This window comes from Chanodichthys erythropterus, chromosome 9 (genome assembly GCF_024489055.1).
Source record: "Chanodichthys erythropterus isolate Z2021 chromosome 9, ASM2448905v1, whole genome shotgun sequence".
In the NCBI taxonomy this organism is placed as follows: domain Eukaryota; kingdom Metazoa; phylum Chordata; class Actinopteri; order Cypriniformes; family Xenocyprididae; genus Chanodichthys; species Chanodichthys erythropterus.
The window spans coordinates 8,414,720-8,442,607 of NC_090229.1; the positions used below are offsets into that span (position 1 = coordinate 8,414,720).

Genomic DNA, 27,888 nt, shown 5'->3' on the forward strand with positions numbered 1-27,888 from the left:
CGAATCTTTTGTTACAAATCTTTTGTTTCGAATCACTGGTTCGGAGCATGTATCAAACTGCCAGAGTCACGTGAACTATTGAAGTTTTAAAACACTTATGAAGTAACAAAGCCTCGTTTACTGAAATCATGGGATTTTGGCGCTCCGAACCACTGATTCAAAACAAATGATTCGTAAAGCTTCGAAGCTTCATGAAGCAATGTTTTGAAATCACCCATCTCTAGATATTGTTGAATAAAGTTATTTTGTTTTTTTTGCCTCACAAAAAACAAAAAAAACATGAACTGTTTTGAAAAAGTCTTTATTAGCTTTCTAAGCACTGAAAGTGTTAATTGTGCCATCACTGAGCCATTGGATTTCATCAAAAATATCTTAATTTGCTTTCCGAAGATGAACAAAGGTCTTACGAGTGTTGAACGGCATGAGGGTAAGTAATTAATGACAGAATTTTTATTTTTGGGTGAACTAACCCTTTAAGTATGTTGTTATTTTCTTCAATGTATTAAAGTAATATATTATGTAAAAGAAACTGGCTTTTTGTGTGTGTGTGTTTTTATAGGTAATAAAAATCATTCATATCTTCAATATATTTTAATATTATGTATATTTTTCACACACACATGAGGGTGAGTAATTAATGACAGAATTTTTATTTTTGGGTGAACTAACCCTTTAAACATTTCTTACCTATGAAACTTTTTTAAACTTAATATGAAATGCATGACGAAAATGTAATATATAACAACAAAACAACTTGAATTATTATGTTCATACATTAACTCCAACTCTCCTGCTTTATTTAGATTTAAAATGAATTGCGAAAACTTGTCACCCTGAGTCATGACCATAAACGATTAAATTACTTCCTTTATGTGACCATCACAAGTTCCCTTCATTAGCGGACTTGTGGAAGGGAGCTACGTGAAGGAATTCAGTATTCAGTTCACTTTTATTTGTAATGCCCCTACCAATGTCGTCCCCTTCCTGAAGTGCCCTTCACGTGTGCAAAAACAGCATTTGAAATCGTGTGTTTTAGAGAAAAGTTGGAACTAAACTCTGTAGGGCTGTGGTCCTTCCTGAGAGCAGTTTGACAAAATGCTAAAGAGGGTCATATCATATCAAATTTTCCTTTATGCCTTTAGATGAAAAGGTACAATCAAAACACATTGAAAACATCCAAAAAGAACATCAGCTGAAAACAAACAAGCAAGCAACTTGCTAATGTCAGATGAATATATTACCATAGCAAATACACATTACCACCAACATTTACAATTATGGTACATAAAAATGTGAACACCGTAAATGACAAACTATTAAAATAATAAAAAAATAAATGAAACGGCCCCTTTTATTGTACATCACAGATGCATTCTTAAATCAGCACTCAAATTTTCAATTTTTAGTATAAGTATTTGCCACACAAATACATTAATAAACTGAACAACATAACCATGAATTGCAACAATAATTAAAACAGTAATACAAACAAAACAAGAAGTGGAACCTCTGACGGAAATAAATAAACGCTCTATTACCCAGCGTAAAAACAGCTGTGCATCTACTGGATCCAATTAACTCTTTATAAAACCTAAAACCTGTTCATCTTTCTGCACGACTCCATTCAGCTGGTGGATCTCGTGGGCCTTTGGGTTTCTTTATGCGACAGTTGAAACCTGAAGCGCAAGACAAACAAAGACAAAGTTTAAAATCACCACGTGCGATTAATTGCATTTAACATAAAAGTTTGTGCTTACATAATATATGTGTGTGTAAATGTATTATTATATTTTGTAGACACAAACAACAGTATAAGTAATTAAGTGTAATTTGTTATATATCACACACACACACACACACACACACACACACACACACACACACACACACACACACACACACACACACAGTCAAACCAAAAATTAAGATATTTTTGATATATTTTTACTAGTGGGTTCAGGACACTATAGTTCATTTATGTAAGTGAGGATAGCAAAATAAAATAAACTATGACATATTATACCCAAAAATTCTTCAAACAGTGGACTAAAATTGATAAAAATTTGGAACCAAAAATTATTCAGACACTTTGACCTGACCAAGTGTTATCTGACATAATTAAGATTATTTTTTCTGACACAGTTTAACTCTGAGATCTTGTCATGTTTTATTACCATTTTTTTTAAACTATAGTGAATAAACTGTAATAATGAATGAAATGTTTAAGGTCTCTCAACACACACACATATACACACACACAAACAAAAACGTTTAAGTTTGATGCGATTAGTCGTATTTAATTGATTTTACAGTCCTAATATGAAGAAAATATTTTAAATGGATCTTGGATCAGGATCAGATAGATGTTCTGAAGAAAGCAACATCATCAGAGGTGGTTGCCAAGCCGTTTCTATGTGATTACTATGATGTTCTGAGTGTGTTGCTATGCAGTTACCAGGGCTTTTAAAGGGATACTTCATTCAAAAATAAACATTCTGTAATTATATACTCACCCTCGTGTCGTTCAAAACCTAGCTAAAACATTCTAAGACTGAGCTCAACACACAGTGATCGTTTCCTTCGGCTGAAGCAGATTTATATACTTACACACGGAATCTGAACACCGACTGTAATCGCAGACTGAACGCAACTGGCACGCGTTTGAGCGTGATCAGTCATAACAAGTATCAATTTACATTCATAATCGGCCTTACAATCATTAAGCTTGTGAATGGCACTGTCCACACCACCACTATAACGATGATATAGAGAAACTATATCATTGGGATCACTTTTCAGACTATTTTTTTAAAGCTGTTGAATGACAAAACACTGGCAGCCAATCAGAATCCATTCTAATTTAAGGGCTCGTGCATTTAAAATGGCAGACATTGGGGAGAATCGCCAAGGTTGAGAAAAAGCCACCACTGTTTGACAAGTCAAACCCCCTTTTAAGGATACTTTAAAGATCATTATAACAGGCTAGCAAACAGTGTAACATAAAATTACCTCAGGTATCCAGTTTGTTAACATTGTCTAGCATCATTTGAATTTGCAGTGAAAAAACAAACAAAAAACTAGACATTGTTTTTATTGCACTATACTGACTTCGACTGCTAAATTCACTGTTAGACTAGATCGACTAGCTATTCACTCGAAACATAACATGCTGAGGACATCTGCTGGTTAAAGCCTTGTAAATGCAACAAGAACAGCAAAAACATGTTATACACCTTTGAAACCGCAGCGCATGAGCTTAAAATAAACAGACCGTTATCATTTGTTGGTGTGGACACAAATATAGTTATCGTTCTTGGTGTGAACAGGCCTGAAGAATCTTCACACAGCTATTTTCTAACTAATGACATTTTAAAGTGTCATTATTTTTGTACCACAGAATAAAAAGTCATACAGGTTTTGAATGACGTTAGCTATGTTTCAATCCACCTATTTTTATATGAATTTTGGGAAAAAAAAAAAAAAAAACGCTGGATGGAAACGTATGCACTCAATTGAGTCGGATAGGTTTTTTATCCAATAGAAAGACATGCACATAAACTACAATGGAAAAACGATTACTGAATAAATCCCAGCAAAAAACATCACATGACTTTGCATCAACAGAGGATGTGATTGGATAACTGGATTAACCAGTGGACCAATTTCATTGCACAACATCTCAAATGTTGGTTTGATCATTCTGAAATGCCTAATCCAAAGTCTGTCATCAGAATGATGTGGTATAATAACATCACAGAAGTATGAGCCACGGTGGCTTCCGACTGCAAACTTCTATTATTATTACAGTTATTTTGCACCAATTTACCAGGAAGTGACGAGTTTGTTCTCTTGAACACATGGGATGCTTAAATGTTTTATGCGACGTTCCAATTTTGCACACAAGTTAAATTTGCACCTTTGGATGGAAACATATTGTTGAGTGAACATTTGCTTTAATAACAAAAACTAGTGGTTTGTTTAAACCTCTAACCATAAATTTGAGAAACAGTAAAAGTGATGTTTGCCTTTGCCAGATATGAGCACTGCTGCTTTGAGGCCTAGAAACCACAATGTCACTTTTATGTGGTTGTAAGTGTGTGTGTGGTCTTAAGTGCCGTGCTTTTCCAACAATCTGTTTACCCTGTTGTAAAACAACTTTTTATTTATTTTTATATACTAAATGACAAGTTAGCAATTTACATGTGTACAATAAGATTGATTTTGGCAGCCGTTCATCTTTTAGAGAAACTATTTTTTTTTTTCAAGACGGGTCATATTGTTAAGTCAGTTACATAAAAAGATAGATAAAGTCTAATTTAAATTTCGAAGAGTATGACTAATTACTAGTTAGTCAGACTAGTTCTTAAGACACCGTCTTAACTTGGTGGCTACGTTTATGCAGCTGGCCCCAGTACTCTTGTTGTGTTCAGAATGAAGATTTAGTGTGCATATGGCGTTACTCACCCAGGCTGCCCGGGGCAAATGGGCTGCTGGTGTCCTTGACGACGCTAGTCACATATTCATAATCATCATCTGTAGAAGATTGGCTCTCAGCTGAGAAAAACATGTTTAACAGCGTTTAATAACTTAAAAACAAACCTCAGAGCATGAGATTGAAACCGACACTGTCTAGCAGTAAACAGGAAGAAGTGCTAGATCAGAGTTTCACACTTATTTGGTCGATAAGGAGCCTCAGGAGAACTGAAATGACTCCTATATCACTAACAACATACATGTTACTTTTTATGGTCTGTATTTGAATGCATTCATAAGTGGGTTGTTGACATAACATGAGGTCCTTCAACTTCAACATTTTAGGTTAAAATTATACCTGTGACGCTGATGCTCTCAAACTTAGTCTGGGTGTCTGGTTGAGGTTTCTATTAATAGTATTTTGTAGGTCTGTAGGTTAGACCTTCATATTAATTATGCAGCGTGTCTTATATTTAAAAAATAACACAACACCTCACTTTCCTGCATGAGATGGTGAAAAATACAGTAATAAAAATAGCTTATGCCAAAATATATAAATTAAAAAATATATATATAAAAATATTAAATTACATTCATTGTTATTCTTAATTTAAGTCTTTAAACATTTTTCTATTTTAATATGGTCCTGCGGTGTGACCAGTACTTTTATTAAAAGTACAAATAGTCCATGTAGACTCTCAGTTAATAGATCATAAATCATGTATAATAATTAGAAATTATTATTTAAAAGTTAATAAAAAAAAGGGATAAAATTGTTTGTCAACACCCCATTTAACATAAGATTTGTGTGTGTGTTCTTGTATACATGGTTTATGAGGACACAAATGTGTATAATGACAAGAGTATTATAACGTAAACATGGTGTATGAGGACACTTCCTGTGTCCTTGTAAACCAAAAGGCTTAAAAAAACTTTTTAAAAAAATTATTCAAAAAATGCAGACAGTTTTGTGTGATGGATAGGGGATAGGATAGGATAGGGGTAGGGATAGTGTAGGGGGATAGAACATACAGTTTGTACAGTATAAAAACCAATGGAGAGTCCCCATAAAACCACATATACAAGTATGTGTGTGTGTGTGTGTGTGTGTGTGTGTGTGTGTGTGTGTGTGTGTGTGTGTGTGTGTGTGTGTGTGTGTGTGTGTGTGTGTAATAAATCATTTGAAATCTTGACATTTAATAAATAATAAACAATACTAATAAATAATGTGTAAATGTCACTTCATTGTTCTCCAGATCAACTTGCATAGTAAATAAAACATGCACTTACTTGCGCTTGATGATCGTGAAAGAGGACCGCATGCCTGAGGAACACACATTTCATTTTATTAGATTTAATGATATTGTTTGGAGTTCCTAATCTGTGATTATCAGGGTTAATAAGACTGTGATCATCTGTCAAATACACATTAGAATCGTATTCAGTGGAAATATTCAATCTGTCAGGTTATTTTTACTAAATGTACTGCCTGTATGTGTGCTAAAGCTTGTTAACTTGCGAGTGTGATCTCAGCTAGAAGCTTCATATCACAGGAAGAGGCTGAATGTGAATCTGATGTGAAACACAAACAAGTAATTTGACACATCTACAAGTGTGCAGAGAGGAAATACAGGCCAATAACTGCATATAAGATTAATATGTGCCTAACACTTTAATTTGACATCTAATATGCTAACATGAAAGCCAAATGAAGCCATCTGCCAAGCAAAAATGATGGCAGAAAGTTATCTTAATACGAAACAGATTGTTTACCTGTGCATCTCTATTCACGGGCCTCAAGTCCCCTGAGGAAAAAGAAGGCGGCAAAATTTTTATATATATACATATATAGATATAACCGGACCACCACCACTATTACTACTACAACAACAACAACAACAACAACAGTATTTTTAAAAGGTGAAATATGCATTTTTAGGCTTTGTAAAATTGTACATAATAAAAAGCAGACGGTAAGCCATTGGTAGGTTAATATGTATCTGGTATGTAAACACTGGTGCTAAGTGCTGCCTTTTGGCTCAGCAAATGCCGTGAATTTGGAGGCGGGACTATCTGCTTGGTAGACCAATAGCAGACAGGGGAGAGATTATGAAACCAGCTTGAGAACACTGGCTATGTTCAAAAAGTAAAACTAGCTTACTACTTACTGAATACTGTTCAGTATACACTATATCCTGCTGACTATTTCTGTTTGGTGGCACAGGAATTACACACTTCACCTGTTAGGGCTCTGCTGACACTTTAAAAGTTCAATAACAGATGCAACAAAGAAGCATTGAGAGAAATGGAAATACGAGCTTCAAATAACTTAACTTTTAACAGATAAACACCAAATGAGAGGGCTCTGAATACCCTTATGATCACATGAAAGAGAAGAACTCAAACATGAGAGGACAATGAAAGCTGCAAGCAGAAGTTTCCCTAACTTTAGCCTCCTAAAACAAACAAGTTCCCTCTGTCTGAAATTATCTTCCTTTTAGTCTGCAGCTGAGTTTGCATTTTTTTTTAAATTCATTTTCAGTTCAGCAAGATTCTCAGTATATAAGAAAATGTGGCTGGTCTGTGCAAAACTTAAGTGTGGATGATAGTTGCTACAGTGTTGTAGGTGGTTTCCAGTGCATTGATATGTAGTTGTGTAGTTGTTTTTTGTGTGGTTTTCCCTGAACACCCTAGCAAATGCATAGAATTGTCATGGAAATCCTCCTGCAACACCCTAGCAACTGCATAGCAACGCCCTGGAAACACCCCAAAGCACTGTAGCAACTGCATAGCAACTATCCACAACATTCAAGTTTTGCACTGAGCAATGTCTGTGTTGTTCTGGTTAACTTTTATACTATTAAAACTATTAAAATGTTTTTGACTAATTGAATAATTTATTATTTAATAAAATATTAAATAAAAAAACCTAAACAAAAATAATAAAATGTCACCTTTTGTGCATAATTTAAATTTAATTTGCAGTAATAAAACAAATAAAATTTTAATTAAAGCTAAAAAATATTTTTTAAAAACCCTATAAAACTACAAAATTTAATACTAAAATAATACTGGTTCAGGGTCGTTGCTTAGTGGTTCCTTTTTTGTTTCTTTCTTCAGATGAAAATCGATGAAAACTACTACTAATTACGGAATAAAAGATTTTTTTTTATATATGAGCCATTCAAATTGTCCCTTACCTGGCAATAGCTCATAGCCATCATGGTCCATTGCTTTAGGTGACAGTCCTCCTCTCTGATTGGCTGTTGGTGATCTGTCATAAACCGGTGAGGTGGGAGGAGGCAGGAATGATACAGGCCTGCTTTTAGGTTTGACTGCACTGTATACAGCATTGTTTTTGCTTTTCTCTGATTTAGCATTGTCATAGTAATGGACAGTGAGTGAATGGGCGGCAGAGCTGGGGGGCTGCAGTTTTGGCTTGTTGACGACCGCATAAGTGTCGTTCATCCTGGTCTGAGGAATAGGATGAGAAAGCCTGGGCTTGAGAGGAGGATTTCTGAAACCACAGACAGACAAGTACACTTTTTAAGTTGGCATGAAATGAAAATTCACAAAATTCCCACAACTCAACGTAAAAGAGGCCAGCTAGAAAGAGCTGTGCGCAATAACTTCACTCCTCTGGCCTCAAATGGTGCACTAGCGACTGATGCTAGAGGCTGCGGCCTTCAACATCCATGTTAGTGTGCCCGTCTCCCATGCCGGAAACGCAGGTTTGAATCTCACTCAAAGCGGTGAAAGTAGAACTGAAGGGGTTACATTGGTGCCGTGACCCGGATGGGAGAGAGGATTAGGGGTGTGAGTGTAACAGAGGCCAACTAGTAAAACTTCACTCCCCAGGCCTCAAGAGGCGCACTAGCTCCTGATGCTAGCCTTTAATGTCCTGGTTAGCGTGCCCGCCTCCCGTGCTGGTTTAAATCCCGCTCAGAGCGGTGCGAGTAGAACTGGAGGGGTTTCATCAACAGCCAATGCATTGAACCAAGACCCCAGCCTATATTTTTTCCTTTTCGATAATTCATTTCACTCTGATATACATCACAATGTGAAAGAAAAGGTCCATCACTACTTCAGTTTTATCGTGAATAATTTATCAGTGTATCATTTAGCAATTTTTTTTTTTTTTATTTTAGCAAAAAAAGTCTATGTCCAACATCGCCCCCTATACCCTTAAAAAGGGCACTATTTGAGGGGACAGCCATTTGTAGTGGTGTCCGAAACCATGGTGGACGTTATCGAGTACACTCAGTCAATCCCACAATGCACCGTAATAATGAGCGTACAACCAATGTATGATCAATAGGGTTTGGAACCGAGAACCGGTTCTCATCCGGAACCGGTAGTGTTTTTTGAAAAGAACCGGAACCGTGGAAGATTTCTAAGTTTCGGTTCCGAAAACGGTTCTGGTGTGATGGGTGGTCGAAGTGCGGGGAGCGTATCCTTTCATAGAGACGTCTCACATCATGAATATTATAGCAATGAATGCACTGAAAAGCCCTCGCGTGGCGCTACTCATATACGCAAGATTTCAATTGAGAGAGAGAGAAAGAGACGTGCCCAAACCTGCATGATTAATCTTTATAAGATCGCGTTCTCGATTTCATCACCCACATGATCGCCCCTGTATATTAAACCTTTGACAAAAGTAAAATCGCGACATTCAACCTTGCGTTTGCGCTGCCGTTGATCTGAAGAGAGTTGTAATGTGTATATAAACAGCTTCACAAACAGTCTTTTCAAAAGCACAGTAGGCTATCATTATTTCTGTGTGAGAAATAGGCCTATTCCAATTATAACAGAAGTATACAAAAGTTTATTATTCAGATAGAAACGCTGATGTTTATGTAGGTCTATAATAAATTACCTTCTGCTCTGAAAGTGACGACTGTATCGATTGCATTGTTACGCCACTAGGTGGCAACAAATTTACTGTTAAAATGTCTATCAATGAATCATTCTGTCAGAAACAAGTCTTTATGAATCCAACTTACAAAAATATTCTGTTTCACCTGTCTGAATCTTACATGTTTGTTAAAGCATCTTATCTAATTTGTGGTAACACTTTATAAGGTTCATTTATGAACTAACCATCAATAATACCTTTGTTACTGTATTAGTTAATCTTTGTTAATGTTAATAAAAATACAGCCGTTCAGAGATGTTACTTCACAGTGCATTAACTAATGTTAACAAATACAACTCTTGATCTTAATAATGTAAATGTTGAAATTAACATTAACAAAGATTAGAAATGCTGTAGAAATGCAGTTCATTATTAGTTCATGTTAATGTAGTTAACTAATGTTAACTAATGAACCTTATTGTAAAGTGTTAGCGAATTTGTTGAGATTAACAGTTTGTTAAATTAATTTCACACAAAAGGGACTGTTTGAGTCGAGTATTGTGCATTTTTCCCTTACTACTATTTTTTAATAGTTGTTTAATTATTTTAATGGAACCGGAATCGTTAGGCAGAACCGGAATCGGAACCGGAACCGGAAAATTTCTCACGATTCCCAACCCTAATGATCAACGGCTAGAGAATATCCATAATGCATTGTGAGGGTTGCGACGAATTAATTCCCGCGTCCGACCTGAAAGTGGCGCCTGCAGTTGAATCCTCCATCCATCCATTTTCCAAAACGCTGGTCAAATGTGGCTACAGTGTAACTTCATACAAGTAAAAATTCCTTTTTAGTTGATTATTAAATTGTTTAATTAAGGTTTATACATGGTTTCCATGACAGAGTTCTAGATAAATCTTTTCATCTTACTACTGGAGCTGCCAGCTTGCTAAGTTTAAAATAATTATTAAACAGCAAGCATAAACTATGCAAAAGCGGCAGCCCTTCTGGCACATCTAGTGTCCGAATTCACTCATTTGTTTTAATTCACTCTCTCAAGTGAACTATATTAGTGGACTAATGTAGGGAATAGTTAATGAGGGTAAAGGGGGCGATTTCTGAAACAGCCCTAAGGCACCTAAGACCAGAATATTAGAGACATGCAGAAAAACATTTTTTACTTCAGTAGCCATAGCAATACCCTAGGAACCAACGAGCAGAGAGTTTTGTGCAGACAAGCATCCAGAGAAAAATGCAAGAATCTAGTCATAATATAATCCTCATTATGGTGAAGAGATGAGGTGACTAGCATGTCAATTACATTTCTAGTACATACATTTATGTAAGACTAGTAGCTCACTCACATTTTGCTCTGGGTGGCTTGAATACATTGGTGCATTGTGGGACCCCAAATACAGTAACGTATAATGACCAACTGTCACATTTGCATTCAATATATCTTAAGAAATACATTATTTACCCAAGGGGAGCGGCAATAACAGAACACTGTAACTTAAAAATGATTAAATGCTTAGTATAATCTGAGCATACATTCATGCCAAATATTCACATCTTTGGATCAATATTCATTACAAAAGTCCTATTCATCTGTTTGCAAAGCAGAAATGCCACTATGAATGCCACTGTGCAATATTCAGCTATACATCGATGACTCATGAGATTAACTCTGCTGTAGTCACATATTAGACAAGAGAAGTTCAAATTGCTCCCTGTGGTGTGTGAGACAGAACCGACAATAACAGCTTGCGTCTTGGCTGAGTCCACCTGTGTGACGCACGGCACCGTAGTTAGCAGAATTGCGCGTTGTGAATCTCAAATTGGCCTCTGGCTGTCACTGATTTTAATCACAGACATCCGCAAAAAGTCAAAGGGGGTTAGAAATTTGGAAACCAGGGTCATTTGTGGTCTTACCGTGTTTTAGTGGATACGCTGAAGCCTAATGTTCCCGATTTCAATGAAGCCTTTGGCAGAACCGCATTGATGTACAGAGAGGTCGAAGTCTTGTGTTTCCGATATAAAAAAGAAAAAAGACAAACAAAATGTGAAATACGTACACCGTGTGGGAGAGCAGCTGCATAGAGCGTCTGTGTTCAACTGTTGAAAGATGCCTGAGCATTTGCATAGAGGAAGCACACAGTGAGCGCGCTTCCTGCTAAACTGCTTTTTTAAAGCTCAGGGCTTAAGGTCTTGAGGAAGTAAAACAAGATGTGATGTAAAAATGGGAGATGCAATGTCAGAGAAATTTTATTTTAGACACAAATATCAAAGAAAATAATACAGAGACTTTTTCTACATATGACGACAACGAACGGAAATTGCTCTTTTGTCTCAAAAAATATCCACCTTCTAAACATGCGTAAATGTAACCACATGTACTCGAACATTAGTACGTCACCCAGCAAAAGAACATTGAGCAATATCTGTTGGACATCATGACACTTTTAAATTTATAGTTCACCCAAAAATTAAACTTCTGTCAGCATTTAGATATGACTTTCTCAAAAGGAGATATTTAGCAGCATACCCTAATGACCTAGTGGATCAAAACAGAAGATGTGAAAGTCATATAAGGACAAAAAACAAAAAAACAAAAAAAACCCCACCAAGACACCAATAAATTAGTCCATATAACTCATGCTCTATATTTCAAGTCTTTGATAGCTCAGTATGAGGACAAGGCTGACAGTTTGACATTATTTCACTTTCATATCAATGAGTATGAGCTGAAGAAAGTGAACTAATCCTTTAAAAGTGAATTTCAGAGCTATGGCAGAGGGGAAGATTATCAATGAATAACAACATATGTTTCAGTTTGTTCATCACTATGAATTTAGATGGCTATAAACATAGTGTACAAGTCATATGGACTACTTTCATAGTATAAAAGATAGTATGAAAGAATAAAAGGAAATCATGTAGGTTTGGCATGTGAGTGAGTAAATGATAGAAATGTATTTTTTGGGTGAACTATCCCTTTAAATTGGATTTAGTTACTCTACTCTTCAAAAGTTTGGGGTCAGTAAGATTTTATAATGTTTTTGAAAGTCTCTTATGCTCACCAAAGCTGCATTTATTTGATCAAATATACAATAAAAACAGTAATATTGTGAAATATTATTACAATTTAAAATAACTGTTTTCTATTTGAATATATTTTAAATAGTAATTTATTCTTGTGAATTTTCAGCATCATTTCTCCAGTCTTCAGTGTCACATGATCCTTCGGAAATCATTCTAATATGCTGATTTGCTGCTCAATAAGCATTTCTTATTATTATCAATATTTTGTATCGTAATATTTTTCAGGATTCCTTGATGAATAGAAAGTTCAAAAGAACATCATTTATTTGAAAAAGAAATCTTTTATAACATTATAGACGTCTTTACTGTCACTTTTGATCAATTTAATGCATCCTTGCTAAATAGAATTTTTTTTTTGAACGGCAGTGTGTGTTTTACCTCTGTATCCTTGTTTATAGCCTGCAAGGCCTTCTGAAACATCTGAGCAACCGTATGAAAGACAAATCCATACTGCTCCTGAGTATATTCACATAAACATGACACTTGACATCAGGAATTCACATGGTGTTGTGGAATATGAGAGACAGGGCTAAATGGGTCTATCCATGTGCTCAGATTAGATAAAAACATAGCTTAAGCATCAAGGCTTTCATTTTTTTTTCTTTAATGGTCAGAGGGGTTAGTTATAATCAAAGAACTTAAGTTGTAGATGTTTTCCATTATCTGTGCCATGCAAAAAAAATCATGTTGTTATGATGTTACCTTGGTCTGCACAGCTGAAGGTCTCTGTTTTCTGAGTTCTAACACCAGGTCCAAGATATTAAAATCCTCCTGTATTTGCTGAGAATAAAATAATGCATTTGTAATATGTTTTATTAGTCAGATCAATCACATATATATATATATATATATATATATATATATATATATATATATATATATATATATATATATATATATATATATATATATATATATATATATATTAGTATGCTTCACATTCAAGCAGAGTACACATAAATGTATATTGGTTATGATATTAATACCTCTGTCAGTAGTAGATCATTGACATAGTCAACAGCACAAATGACCCCGGTTCTACCACAGCCAGCACTGTAAAGCAAGAGAAGCCGTCACATTTCCATATCATGATATGATCCGTTCTCCCCTGAGTCTTAGTTCAGAGGGTCATGGAGGGAATTAAGGGCCATATTGTCGGACAGAGCCTCTCTCATGTATATAGAGAGAGGGTAATGAGTGAATCTGTGCTGAAGTCTGGAAGTTAACTGGCTTTTCCAGCGCCACATCAGGTGCTGAATATTTAACATGTCTCACTTCATTTAAATGGTGCCATTAAAATGCATGGAACCAGAGGAACACAGGCCGGCCCCTGCTGCACCCCAACAACACGGACGAACTCAATGAATTTTCATAGGCAGATGGGTTATTTGTCAGAGGCACAGAAAAACACAGATACGGCTGTGTGTGTGTGATACAGACCTGCAGTGGATCACTAAAGGGTCCGTCTGGTTGCCCTGTTTTTGGCGAGCCAACTCCATCATACCCAGAATGCCATCCGGCATGTCTGGAATTCCGTGGTCCGGCCAGGCAGTATACTGGAAATGAGACACTTCACGAGTTTCCTGTGTGGAAAAGATGGCGAGTTTTGACCTCTGAATGGATTATGGTTTCTACACCAAATTACAGTGTTTGAAATTAGCTAAAATGGGAAACATCACACGCTGACATCGTTATAGCGGTTCCTTGTTTGGAACTGTTTCAGAGTGTTTTAACAGTGTTTTACAAGACACTCAAAATGAAGTACACAGCAATTTTGTGGTGTGACAGATTTTCTTTAAGTAAAAAATGCTCTTAAAGGGACAGGTTAGCATAAAATTTCAACTCTCTCACCTATATATATATATATATATATATATATATATATATATATATATATATATATATATATATATATATATATATATGTATATATATACACACACACACACACTACCGGTCAAAAGTTTGAAACATTACTATTTTTATTGTTTTTGAATAACAATAAGTCTCTTATGCTCATTAAGGCTGCATTTATTTCATAATAAATACAGAAAAAACAATAATATTATGAAATATTATTACAATTTAAAATTATGGTTTTCTATTTTAATATACTTTAAAATATAATTTATTCCTGTGATGCAGAGCTGAATTTTCAGCATCATTACTCCAGTCTTCAGTATCACATGATCCTTCAGAAATCATTCTAATATGCTGATTTGATACTCAGTTATTATCAGTGTTGAAAACAGTTGTGCTGCTTAATATTTGTTTGTAACCTGTTGTCATGATCACCGTCTGTTCCTGTCACTGTTCCTGGACTACATCTCCCATCATCCTCTCTGTCACTCACCTGCACACACTTCACACTAATCACTGATCACCACACCCAGCTGCAGCTCATTACCTGGACTATAAAGGACTTCCACACACACCACCTCACCGCGAAGTATTGTTAACTGTTGTTGCAATTTCCGAGCGTTTATTCCCTGTTTGCCTGTCTGTTCTCGACCTTGTTTGTTCCTGTTTTTGATCCGTTGCTGCCTGTCCTGATCCTTGCCTTGTATACTGTTCTGTGAGTGATATCTGCCTGCCTTTTGACCTACCGCCTGTACCCTGACTACGACCCTGCCTGTCCTTTGCTGCTCCTGTTTGTTCCTGATTGACCCTGCCTGTACGACCATTCTAACTTCAATAAAGACGCTGCACTTGGATCTCCTGCCTGAGTCTCCATTCACAACAGAATACTTCGCCACTACCAAGATCCAGCAGCTACCGTGAGTGTTCCTGTCTCAACAATTATGAACCCATCTGCCAAGTTAATAGGTCTCCGTCAAGGGGACAGATCCATTGAGAACTATGTCATGGACTTTATTGAACTGGCACCGTTAACCTGTTTTAATGAGGAGTGCCTAATGATATTTTTTCGCGGTGGACTATCTGACCCGCTCAGTGCTGTCATGCCGCTACACGATCCAAACGGGATGTTGGAACAGTATATTGAACAGGCTTTACTACTGAGCGGATCTCCCTTTACTGTGGGTGTCGCAGAAGAACGCGACACCATGCTTAATCACGTAATGGCCGCCGCATCAAAGAACACTCACAAAATGGTGGTCACCACAATAACAACACCAAGTCAAGTCAGCACTGATCGCCCAGAGCAACGTCACGTCTCCGCTGATCGCCCAGAGCAACGTCACGTCTCCGCTGATCGCCCAGAGCAAAGTCACGTCGCCGCTGATCGCCCAGAGTCACGTCACATCTCTGGATCTGTCTGGGAGTGGAGAGGGTTGCGTTCCAGAGTGGCTGATCCACCGCTGATGTCGGCGCGTGCGGCTGGAATTCCCAAGCATCAGTCGGCCTCCTCGCACTCAAGCCCGCCGGCCGCCTCGCACTCAAGCCCGCCGGCCGCCTCGCACTCAAGCCCGCCGGCCGCCTCGCACTCAAGCCCGCCGGCCGCCTCGCTCTCAAGCCCGCCGGCCGCCTCGCTCTCAAGCCAGTCTGCCGCCTCGCTCTCAAGCCAGTCTGCCGCCTCGCTCTCAAGCCAGTCTGCCGCCTCGCTCTCAAGCCAGTCTGCCGCCTCGCTCTCAAGCCAGTCTGCCGCCTCGCTCTCAAGCCAGTCTGCCGCCTCGCTCTCAAGCCAGTCTGCCGCCTCGCTCTCAAGCCAGTATGCCGCCTCGCTCTCAAGCCAGTCTGCCGCCTCGCTCTCAAGCCAGTCTGCCGCTTCGCTCTCAAGCCAGCCTGTTGCAACGCCCTCAAGCTCGCCTGTTGCAACGCCCTCAAGCTCGCCTGTTGCAACGCCCTCAAGCTCGCCTGTTGCAACGCCCTCAAGCTCGCCTGTTGCAACGCCCTCAAGCTCGCCTGTTGCAACGCCCTCAAGCTCGCCTGTTGCAACGCCCTCAAGCTCGCCTGTTGCAACGCCCTCAAGCTCGCCTGTTGCAACGCCCTCAAGCTCGCCTGTTGCAACGCCCTCAAGCGCCCTGGACGCGATGGACAAGATGGCTGCTTTGCCAGTGCCTACGGGCAAGATGGCCGCCCCTTCGGTGCTCACGGAGGTAGGGGACGTTCCAGCCATTAAGTCCGCTCCAGAACCCGCTTCAGCCAGTGAGTCTGCACCTGAACCCGCTCCAACCGGTGAATCATCGACTCACCCTCGGAAAAAAAGGAGGAGGAGGAAGAAGGCGTCCTCCTCTCCTCAAGACACCGATGCCCTTCAAGAGGCCGCTGTGGGCCTGGAGACCATTCCAGTGGTCTCTCCTGCTCCGCCCAAGCGCCTCGCCCTGCCGGCGCCACCTGTGCTCCTCGCCCTGCCGGCGCCACCTGTGCTCCTCGCCCTGCCGGCGCCACCTGTGCTCCTCGCCCTGCCGGCGCCACCTGTGCTCCTCGCCCTGCCGGCGCCACCTGTGCTCCTCGCCCTGCCGGCGCCACCTGTGCTCCTCGCCCTGCCGGCGCCACCTGTGCTCCTCGCCCTGCCGGCGCCACCTGTGCTCCTCGCCCTGCCGGCGCCACCTGTGCTCCTCGCCCTGCCGGCGCCACCTGTGCTCCTCGCCCTGCCGGCGCCACCTGTGCTCCTCGCCCTGCCGGCGCCACCTGTGCTCCTCGCCCTGCCGGCGCCACCTGTGCTCCTCGCCCTGCCGGCGCCACCTGTGCTCCTCGCCCTGCCGGCGCCACCTGTGCTCCTCGCCCTGCCGGCGCCACCTGTGCTCCTCGCCCTGCCGGCGCCACCTGTGCTCCTCGCCCTGCCGGCGCCACCTGTGCTCCTCGCCCTGCCGGCGCCACCTGTGCTCCTCGCCCTGCCGGCATCTACTGAGCTCCTCGCCCTGCCGGCGCCGCTCAAACGCCTTGCGCTGCCGGCGCCGCTCAAACGCCTTGCGCTGCCTGGCCCTGCTGGCGCCACCCGAACTCCTTGCCCATGAACCTGTTACGGGCCCCGCTGAAATCCCCAAGAACTTTTTGGGGGGGGGCAGTAGACCTAGAAGTGGGGAACTGGTGGGTGGGAACCCTGCCCAGCCACTGCTGTCAGGGCCATTTATGGACTGAAGCTCACTAGGGCCATTCATGGACTGTAGCCCACTTGGGCCATGTATGGACTCATTACCGTGGCCGCCCGAGCCACCTGACCCGCCGTGGCCGCCCGAGCCACCTGACCCGCCGTGGCCGCCCGAGCCACCTGACCCGCCGTGGCTGCCTGAGTCCCTGGGGCTGCATTGGAGATTCCGTGCCTGTCTGCCGTTAGATCTCCAATGCACCCACCCCCCCTCCCTAGCTGTTCCTTTTACGGCGCAAGGACGTGCCTTCCGGGAGGGGGGCATTATGTCATGATCACCGTCTGTTCCTGTCACTGTTCCTGGACTACATCTCCCATCATCCTCTCTGTCACTCACCTGCACACACTTCACACTAATCACTGATCACCACACCCAGCAACTTGAACTTGAACTGTTTGCCTGTCTGTTCTCGACCTTGTTTGTTCCTGTTTTTGATCCGTTGCTGCCTGTCCTGATCCTTGCCTTGTATACTGTTCTGTGAGTGATATCTGCCTGCCTTTTGACCTACCGCCTGTACCCTGACTACGACCCTGCCTGTCCTTTGGATTTTTTTCAAAATATAAATCTTTTCTAACAATATAAATCTTTACTATCACTTTTTATCAATTTAACACATCTGTGCTGAATAAAAGTATTAATTTCTTTCAAAAAAATAAAAAATACTGACCCCAAACTTTTGAATGGTAGTGTGTGTGTGTGTGTGTGTGTGTGTGTGTGTGTGTGTGTGTGTGTGTGTGTGTGTGTGTGTGTGTGTGTGTGTGTGTGTGTGTGTGTGTGTGTGTATTTTATATATATATATAATGCTCTTAAAGGGACAGTTCATTTCAACTCACTCACCTATATATATATATATATATGTGTGTGTGTGTGTGTGTGTGTTAAGTACACAACAATTTTTCCTTTAAATAGAAACACTCTTAAAGGAACAGTTGACTGTAAAATTTAACAATGGCATTACATCAGTTCTATATCATAATGACACACTGGAGACACCACTTACATTGCAATAATTTACCACCAACGTCCGAACAATGACTTCCTCATTTGGTCGCAACTCCTTAATCTAAAGACAAAAATGACAGTAATCATGAGGACTTCCTCTTGTGAGGCCTTGCAGCTGCATGAACTACACTTGGTATTGAACTGCTGACAAAAAACTGAAGAAAAAAAAACAAAAAACGCTCATGACGCATGAAGATAACATCAAAAGGAACTGTTGTAAAAGATTAATATCCTGTATCTTAGACCTAACTGTTGATTTACACAGTTCAGAAGCACAGAAAACACTTACAGTTGAGACAGTAAAGGGACCAAATGTAGATGTGTCTGTGGTTGACGCCCAGTAGACTTCACATTTTTTCTAAACAACAGAGAGGTTGTTAAACAGTGAGTGCCAAGAAAATGACAGGCGTATGACACAGAACAACAAAGGAAATATAAAGATTACCTTTCCCATCTCAACCTCTCGACAAGCCATGATTATGACCTAACAAAAAAAGAACAGACCAGACTTTAAAAAGTGGAAATAGTTCAAAAGCAATTCAGTCAAGCTATAATGCATAATTATTATAGAATGAAATAAAATGTGTCAAAGCAGCTCACCTTTACACTGTGTTGCCAAATCATACGCCAGAAATCAATCACAGTGCTGCTCAAAGGGCCTTGGGTGGCGATATACATCTTGTTCTTAGCAGCTCCCTATTGGGGAAAAATATAGAAAATGATAATAATACAGCAAAAAGAATTTCTATCCATCTATGATTCAAAAAATATCTGGACAAAACCAACACTACACCAATTTATCTTACACATACAGTATAAAATGATCTACTATGTTCTTAAAAAGTTTTTGTCACATATTATCTTGCCTATCACAAAAAAGTGAATGATGCTCCTGTGAATAGAAGTGTTGAAGTTAAAACGCTCCAGTACCTTGATGAAGTTGGCATTAATATAATCAGATTCATATTCAGATGGGGTCGGAGTTAGACAGACTCTGGTCTGATCATCTGGAATACACACACACACAAAAAAAAGAGGAAAAATATGAGGGATTTGCATAATTTTCCTATTATCAGTGTAAGTAACACATAATAATTTATCGTGCAACACAATGTGTTGAATCAATTATGAAATATTATGACATGTTTTTGGCATTGCAAAGCTAAAAAACAGTGCTGTAACTATAGGAGGCATGTTTTGACAGATTCGTGTAAAATAATTTTGGTGCATTATTCTGTCATACTGAGAGAAACTGTGAGTCACGAATATTTCAAAGCTGATGAGATCTGAGCTCACTGTCAGATGTGAAAATCCTGATAGGATATTAAAATATGTAATATACTAACACACAAAAAGTGTTAATCTTAGCATCAGTAAAAATGGGTTGCAAATAATACAAAAACACCATATATGCCATTGTTTTTCTGTAAAAGTGTGCTTATGAATTTATATGTGTTGGAGATATATTGTAGCTGTATAATTTATTATAAATTATTAGTTATTATTGCTTAAAACATAATACACTATTGCAAACTATTTAAAAAAGTAATGTTTAATGAAATATATAAATGTATTTATTTTTGATACATAAAAAAATGCTCCTGAAAATAAAATGTAATATAGTTTGTGGAGGGACCAGTGAAAATATTGGCCTGATTGGGCCAGCAGATTGTTAAGCCCTGACAACATTTTTCTTGTAAAATTATGCAAGCAGCTTTTGTGACCGCATACTAACCATTTAAAGACCTGGGTGTTATATTAGACAGCAACTCGCTCTTCGAAAATCGTATGTTACAAAAACGGCCTTTTTCCACCTCAGAAACATCGCTAAGCTACGGAACATGCTGTCTGTTTCTGAAGCAGAAAAGTTAGTTGATGCATTCATGACCTCTAGACTAGATTAGTGTATTGCATTACTGGTTGTCCTGCATCCTCAATAAACAAGCTACAGCTAGTCCAAAATGCAGCTGCTAGAGTACTTACCAGGTCAAGAAAGATGATCATATAACACCAATTTTATCATCTCTACACTGGTCACCTACACTGTAAACCCTAACGCTCAAAATAATTAATTGGTTTGAGTGGGACAAACTTAAATTAAACAAATTAGTTCAGTGAAAAGAACTTTCTTTTTCTTTCGAGTTCACAGAACTGATATATTTTAACTGTTTCATTGCTTTAAGTTTTATGAACTTATTTCTTTTAATTTAGACAAACTTAAGTTTAACTGAAACTGGGCTGGGATTTCTGTTTCCCAGCATGCTTTGCCCATGGCATTCGATAGGGAGAGTAAATGCTAAAATTAGTGTTTTATAATGTTTTTTGTGCAAGATTAATGTTTCTGTTAATATTATTTTTGGAGAGTTCATGGTAACAAGTGGTGCATGTGGATTGGTTTGAGAGCAAGTATGTTAAATGTATTTTTGTATTCATCCAGCAAGTGCTATACCATGCAATTGCTGACATTAGCAAATTAGCATTTATACTTAGCATCTAGTTATAGATAAAATAATAAAAAATGTTACGGTGAGATTACGTGATAATTTTAAATTAAAGGTATGAATTAGTTTCATTTAATCAAATATTTCAATTTAAATACAATTAAAATCTTTGGGTACAAAATAAAAATCTGCCAGTTCTGCTTGAAACTTTTCATTTCTTAACTTCAAAATTCTGATGCAACCGATTGCCTCAATTTTTTTTATTTTTGCCAACTTATTCAGATTTACAGTGGTTCCATATCATTTACAAAGTATTGCTACTGACCTATAAGCCTGTGTATTATTTAACCAATCTTCTATCGCCCTACAATCCACCACGCTCTTTAAAGTCACAAAACTCTGGACTTCTGGTTGTACCTAGGATATCTAAGTCCACTAAAGGAGGGAGAGCATTTTCACATTTGGCTCCTAAACTCTGGAATAGCCTTTCTGATAATGTTCGGGGCTCAGACAATCTCATCGCCCAGTTTAAATCTAGATTAAAGACGCATCTCTTTACCCAAGGATTCACATAATGCATCTTATAACCTTATACTCCAGTTATATCAGATCAAATGCAAATGATTATCTTTGCTTAATATTATGAACAGCAGCTATGTTAATTATTTTACATTCGCTTTTCTGTTTTATCTCGGGATGCCCAACACGATGTAACTAGAGAGTACATGAGCTCCAGTTTGGATCCAGTCTCTTATGAAGACACAGTCACCTCAAATAACAGATTGGATGCATTTTCTGTAAAGCTGCTTTGAAATGATATGTATTGTAAAAAAAAATGTGAATTGAACTGAATTTAATTGAATTTAAATTAATTGGTGTAAATTGAATTAAATTACAGAAACTGTTTCACCAAGAATTACCCTTAAAAATTTTACTATAATTAAAAAAAAAACTTTCTCTGATGAGACTACATACAGGGCAGAATATCCCTATAGCGGTTTTTCTTCACATTTTCCTTGAGTTCTCCTGCCGCAGTGGTCAGGCCACAATCCTCTTTTAGTGATGCACTTTTCTGTCGTATCAACTGAAAAAGGAGAGAGAAAGCACAGATATGAGATCAAAACTAATTTTTTAATACATCATATTAAATACATGTTGGTCGATTGCACCATCTGACCACAAGGTGGCGTCTTGTTGCTTGTAATGCTATGGTGCATTCCAATAAACGGCTCATGAAAAGGGTCTTTTTATTTAAGGGTGGATGCAGTTTATGAACCTTTCAGGATCAAACCCTAATTTATGCTATTAATTATGCTACTGTCAAAACATACTGAAACCTCAAGTATAAACTTATATAACTTTATACATTTACAGTACATTCAGATGCATTTTCATGCAAAGTGATTTGCATTACATTCAAGGTACACTTTAGATCCATTCAAGCATTCCATTTCAAACATGATTCGTTTGCAGAGCATTTCCAATACGTACGCAGTAGGCATGTGTTGTGGAAGCAGCAAATGGCCATTGTGCATTGCTTTGTGCACACGCAGCAATCCTGCATCCATATGCAGTGTGAATGCTCTAAAAATGCGCATCGTATACACACTGCAAACGGAGTATGTGTGAAACAGGCCTAGCTGTTGTTAGCGGAAAGCCTTCAGTGTATCTCAGACAAACAAAGAGGTAATGAATATCTGTAAATAGAAGCAACTACACAGTTATGACTAAAACTACTCTGTTTTACTTTCAGTCCCTAAAAGCAGAAGAGATCATCTCACATGTGTTATTTTCAACATCATGCTCTGGGTTAGGTCTACGTCAAGGAAGCAACAGAACATCACAACCCATTTTTGTCCCCTTTACCACAAGCACTACAGTCTCAAGTGTTGTTTTTTTTTCCACAGATGCTTCATCTTCTAACTCTGAATGCTGCCTGGAGTATATATATCCGAGAAACTCAATGAGGAACTGCAGATTGTGCTTCTCACAAATGCCCTCTTACTTTCACTAATGCAGCCAAGTGAGTCAAAAAGAAAGAGACACTTCTGTAAAACGTTGGTCTCACTCTAACCACAGTGGAATGTAATAACATATAAAATTATGAGTTTAGATGATTAAAGTTCACCTAAAACGAACATGAATGCCTTAAACATTAAATATGGAGCTCTCTCTCTCTATATATATATTTATGGTGTAGGATACTGTATATGATGTTCTGCTTTCACATCTAAACGGGACAGTTAATTATCCAGTAGTATATATTAGGGGTGTAACAATGTATTGTGTCACAATATATCACAATACAAAAATGCAACGATATGTATCGTGGATAGTGACAATCTGTATTGTGTATAGATCATCCAAAATAAAAAAAATTACTGTGAGAAAAATTCAAGTTAGCAGTGTTTTAGTGTCAGCACTACATTAAACTGCAGTATATAATGTTGAATATATTGTATAATAATGGAATAGGGGAATATTTGTGGTTCCTGATGTCTTATGTTACCAGTAAAAAGTGGCCTATACATTATATTAAATATGTCTAGACAGAGAGCAAACTACACTCTAAAAAATGCTGGGTTAAATACAACCCAAGTTGGGTTGAAAATGGACAAACCCATTGGTTGGGTTAAATGTTTGCCAAACATGCTGGGTAGTTTTATTTAACTCAACTATTGTTTAAAAATTACAGTACTGCCCACTTAAAATGAACCCAAAATGGGTTGGAAATTAAAAATCAGACACATAATTACTAGAGGCAACAATAATAATCAGAAGGTGAACGTTTATTAATAAGCAGTTTAATAAATGTTTATTGTTTAATTATTATTCATTAAACTTATTAATAAATGTTGATTTCCAACATACTTTGGGATTATTTTTAAGCAATCAGTACAGTCATTTTTAAACAATAGTTGAGTTAAATAAAACTGGCCAGCAGGTAAAGCAAGCATTTAACCCAACTACTGGGTTAAAACAACCCAATCACTGGGTTTGCCTATTTTCAACCCAACTTAGGTTGTTTTTAACCCAGCATTTTGTAGAGTGTATACATGTTTTATTTTGCTGTCATCATTGTCCTGTGCATTGGGTTACCAGCACCAAGTCCAAACGTATTCATTCACACCTCCGATGTAATACAAAAATTAAGTATTTTAATCAACAGTATAATTTTGTCCATATGTATCGCAATAATATCGTACATCGTGAGTTCAGTATCGTGATATGTATTGAAGCGTGACATGAGGGTATCGTTACACCTCTATTATTTAGGGCTTGTAGTAAGTTGTGTACATTTTGGGACTTTTTTTTTTTTTTTTTTAGAAAACAAAAAGGGTCTATCCACAACAGCGTACGGAATGCAAAAACTTTGAAGCTCAATATCTCAAAACTGCTCAGAATGCAGACAGAACCTTATAATTCCAAGGTGGCGAAATGTTAGAAAGATGTCCCATGAACAATGTATAAATAAAAAAATTTTGTGGTGCCAATGTTTTGAGAATGTTATTAAAGACCACATACCTTTGAATGAACATTCTATTAATATTACTGGAAGAACGTTTGCTCATAACTTTGAGAGAACCTTGCCTGTTAGCTGGGTTTAAGCTTCTGAAATGAAAAAAGCTTGAATGGAATCTTTCACCTCTGTTTATTGTTGCTCATGCAAATGTTGTGTAAATTGCTTTTTATCTAGTATGCAGTCATTAACTAATTTGCAAAGAAACTGGCTAAAATATATTTAACACTACAGTAAAAATAACTTTCACCTCATAAAATTAGTAAGAAAATTAAAAACTAAAGCACATTCATGTAGTTAGAAATGTCCATATATTGAACATATATGGTATAGTGATGATACAGTAATTCCATGTAATTTTGATTACCATAATCACATACCATGGTATTTAGATGATACTTCAAATACTGCTATCGTGAAAAGACATGGCTTTACCGTAATGTCTGACACAGTGGTGGTACTTTATACAAACTAAATGACTTCTATATTCATTTACCATGGTATTTACACACTACTCCAAGTGAGTGAAGTGCCTTGGAGTAGTGTGTAAATACCATGGTAAATGAATATAGAAGTCATTTAGTTTGTATAAAGTTTTACATGTGAAACCATGGACTTCTTAGAAGTACCTCAGAGTGACATATAGCAATATATATATACCAAAGTATGGTATTACCATCACTGTACCACGATATCACCAGAGTTCACAAAAATCATAGTGTCCAAAGATTTTACCATGGTACATAAAAATAACACAATAACACTTTTCAAGCAAAACGTTAAACAATGAGAATTTTGTTGTAATGACATTCTGACAGGTGTGGATTTACCTCTAATGTACACATCATGACATTATCCAAAAACATAGTAATACTATGGTATTGTGTGTCAGCTTATTATACTGATATGACCTGGTAAGTAATATGAAGCATTATCAACTAAAAAAGAGGTCTAAAGTTTAGGACTCACGCTGAACTCGCTGGAGATGAGTTCTCCACTGCTGTCATGGTCGGACAAACAGCGTACCCGCTCCACGAAACTCAACAGGTGCGCTTCCATCACCATATAATTAGTCTCCTCAGCATCTTACTGCGTCGTTTTTTGATACTGGACTCCCTGTACTTTCTTCACCACAAATATATGATCATTTAACACTAAACCTGCCCTGTTTCCGTCTTGGTAAAAGGTATCCAGGCAGCAGAACTGACACAGGGAAGTTTCTCCTGCTGATGTTTTTGCTTGTCACCTTCGTGTAAGGCGTTGTGTCAATCATTAGCCGTCGCCAAGCCCACTTTACGATTCCAGCCAATCCGCGGTCAGAACCTCACCTGAAGCTATAAAGGGAGAAACTACTACAACTCTCTCATTTAGCTTTTGAAAATAAACTACATTTCCCATCATCTTTTGTGGCAGCACGAGAGCTATATAATAATAAACAGACATATCGTCGATTACAGACACATTTGTTCTTCATTATGTTACAGTAGTACTAAATTCCTGTTGTGAAAGTGAAAAAGAAAGAGAACTAGTGCCCTGCAACCCCAATGTAATGTCACAACTGTTATGTCCAAATTTGTAAATAGAAACTTCCACATGGTGAACTGATCTGCCCTATAGTAATTTAGACTTTTTTTTTTTTCAGTTTGAATTTATTACAAAATAATCAGAGGTGTAAAGTAAAGAGTACCTGAAAACCGTACTTGAGTAGAGATACCTTACATCGAAAATGACCCCACTACAAGTTACAAGTAACCAATTCCAATTCGACTTGAGTAAAAGCATCTGATTTTAATAGTACTTGAGTATTTTACTCATGCTGAATGTAGGCTCAGAGATGCACTAGAGAGACATGCTGGTGAAAATAAGAAACAATTGATTTGTAAGATGAGAAATCATGTTTATTTTCTAAAATCAAACTTAATATTGCAATAAGGTTGACACAACCTTTTAAACATCTATAAATTCTCAAGTCTCAGTTAAGCTCAAATCCACAAAAAGGTCATAAGTAAACCAATATCTTTCAGAAAGGTTGTCGTCAATATAGCAGATAAATAAAACAATGTTAAGTAAAATTAAATAGTCAAAGTCGACTGTATGTGCTGGTTTGAGCCTCATCACCAGCTGCAGTCATTTTCCTCATCTAATAAATCAAACACCTGTGATTCAGAAACCACCTGCTAATGCACTCACATTCACGTAAAGTAGCCTTTTTTGACAAGTTTGGGGGAGTAAAGGCAAAATGCACAAGATATAGTACCTTCAATGCCCTTAGATGGCGATATCGCTTCTTTATATCAGAAACAAACTGCTGCAGAAAAAGTTAGGTGTCATGCAAAATGTAATCTGTAATTGCATTACTCATCCAAAATGTATTGGAGTAAAAAGTACATTTACTTGTTCAAAAATGTAGTCAAGTAGAGCATAAAAGTTGCCAATATCTTTGATACTCAGTACGACTACAAAGTAGCCAAAAAGATACTTAAGTACAGTAACTAATTACATTTACTCAAATACTTTACATAAGTCACAGTATAGGCTAATGTTATTTCATAGTTAGGCCTATGTCATAAACAATGATTATTATGGTGTAGATGTTACTTGTGATGTTATCTGGTAGCATTCAACTTTTATTTTGTACTATGACTGTATTTTTTTATTTTTTGTTTATTTATAGGTTACATTTTTATCATATTTTAAATAGTATTTATATATAATATATATGTGACCCTTGACCCTTGTCATAAGGGTAGTTTTTTTGAAATTGAGATTTATAGCCTACATCATCTGAAAGCTGAATAAATACTGTAAGCTTTCCATTGATGCATGGTTTGTTAGGACAATATCGGACAATATTTGGCCGAGATTCAACTATATGAAAATCTGGAATCTGAGGGTGCAAAAAAATCAAAATATTGAGAAAAACACCTTTAAAGTTGTCCAAATGAAGTCCTTCCACTCACAGAAATAAAGTTTTTGATATATTTACAGTAGGAAATGTACAAAATGTCTTCATGGAGCATGATCTTTACTTTTTTGGCATAAAAGAAAAACAATAATTTTGCCCCATATAATGTATTGTTGGCTATTACTACAACCCGTGCGACTTATGACTGGTTTTGTGGTCCAGGGTCACATATATCAATTTCCCATTTATTTTACTTGTCACCAAATGTATATGTTTTCAAGATATAAATCTAAGACTTAAATCAATAATGTGATAGTTTCATCAACTCATCCAAAACTTAACTCAAAATACTCCTAATTATATACCTGGATGCTCCATTTCCACTCCATTTTGCATTCAGTCAGTTTTATGTCCCACTTTAATATAATCTAAGTCAGCACTGCCACAGACCAGTTAGAAATAATTCTTTCAGCAAGAAATGAAGCATCATGTTCATCCTATTACACAGTTTTAACCGTTCTCTGATCCCCAGGCA

The 27,888-nt window shown here is 37.9% G+C and overlaps 1 protein-coding gene across 5 annotated transcripts; it reads right to left on the reverse strand.

Annotated features, from left to right (window-relative positions):
• Window positions 1–242: 242 nt before the first annotated feature.
• ptpn18 (protein tyrosine phosphatase non-receptor type 18) lies at window positions 243–25,909 on the reverse strand. 5 transcript variants are annotated; one of them, XM_067394457.1, is made up of 18 exons: window positions 25,418–25,887; window positions 24,454–24,540; window positions 21,904–22,012; window positions 19,418–19,494; window positions 19,088–19,183; window positions 18,933–18,971; window positions 18,777–18,845; window positions 18,486–18,548; window positions 13,875–14,017; window positions 13,421–13,487; window positions 13,137–13,214; window positions 12,813–12,890; window positions 11,265–11,353; window positions 7,674–7,990; window positions 6,247–6,278; window positions 5,764–5,797; window positions 4,465–4,554; window positions 245–1,676 (listed from the first exon to the last, which is right to left on the reverse strand). In XM_067394457.1, exons 5-18 carry the CDS (start codon window positions 19,163–19,165, stop codon window positions 1,603–1,605), a joined length of 1,251 nt encoding a protein of 416 aa, XP_067250558.1. In that variant the 5' UTR covers window positions 19,166–19,183; window positions 19,418–19,494; window positions 21,904–22,012; window positions 24,454–24,540; window positions 25,418–25,887; the 3' UTR covers window positions 245–1,602. The 5 variants fall into 5 exon arrangements, 4 of the variants coding, with proteins under 4 accessions (XP_067250556.1, XP_067250555.1, XP_067250558.1 ...); XM_067394455.1 differs by lacking the exon at window positions 24,454–24,540 and having other exon boundaries at window positions 243–1,676; window positions 12,813–12,854; window positions 25,418–25,898; XM_067394454.1 differs by lacking the exon at window positions 24,454–24,540 and having other exon boundaries at window positions 243–1,676; window positions 25,418–25,898.
• Between the last annotated feature and the right edge of the window lie 1,979 nt (window positions 25,910–27,888).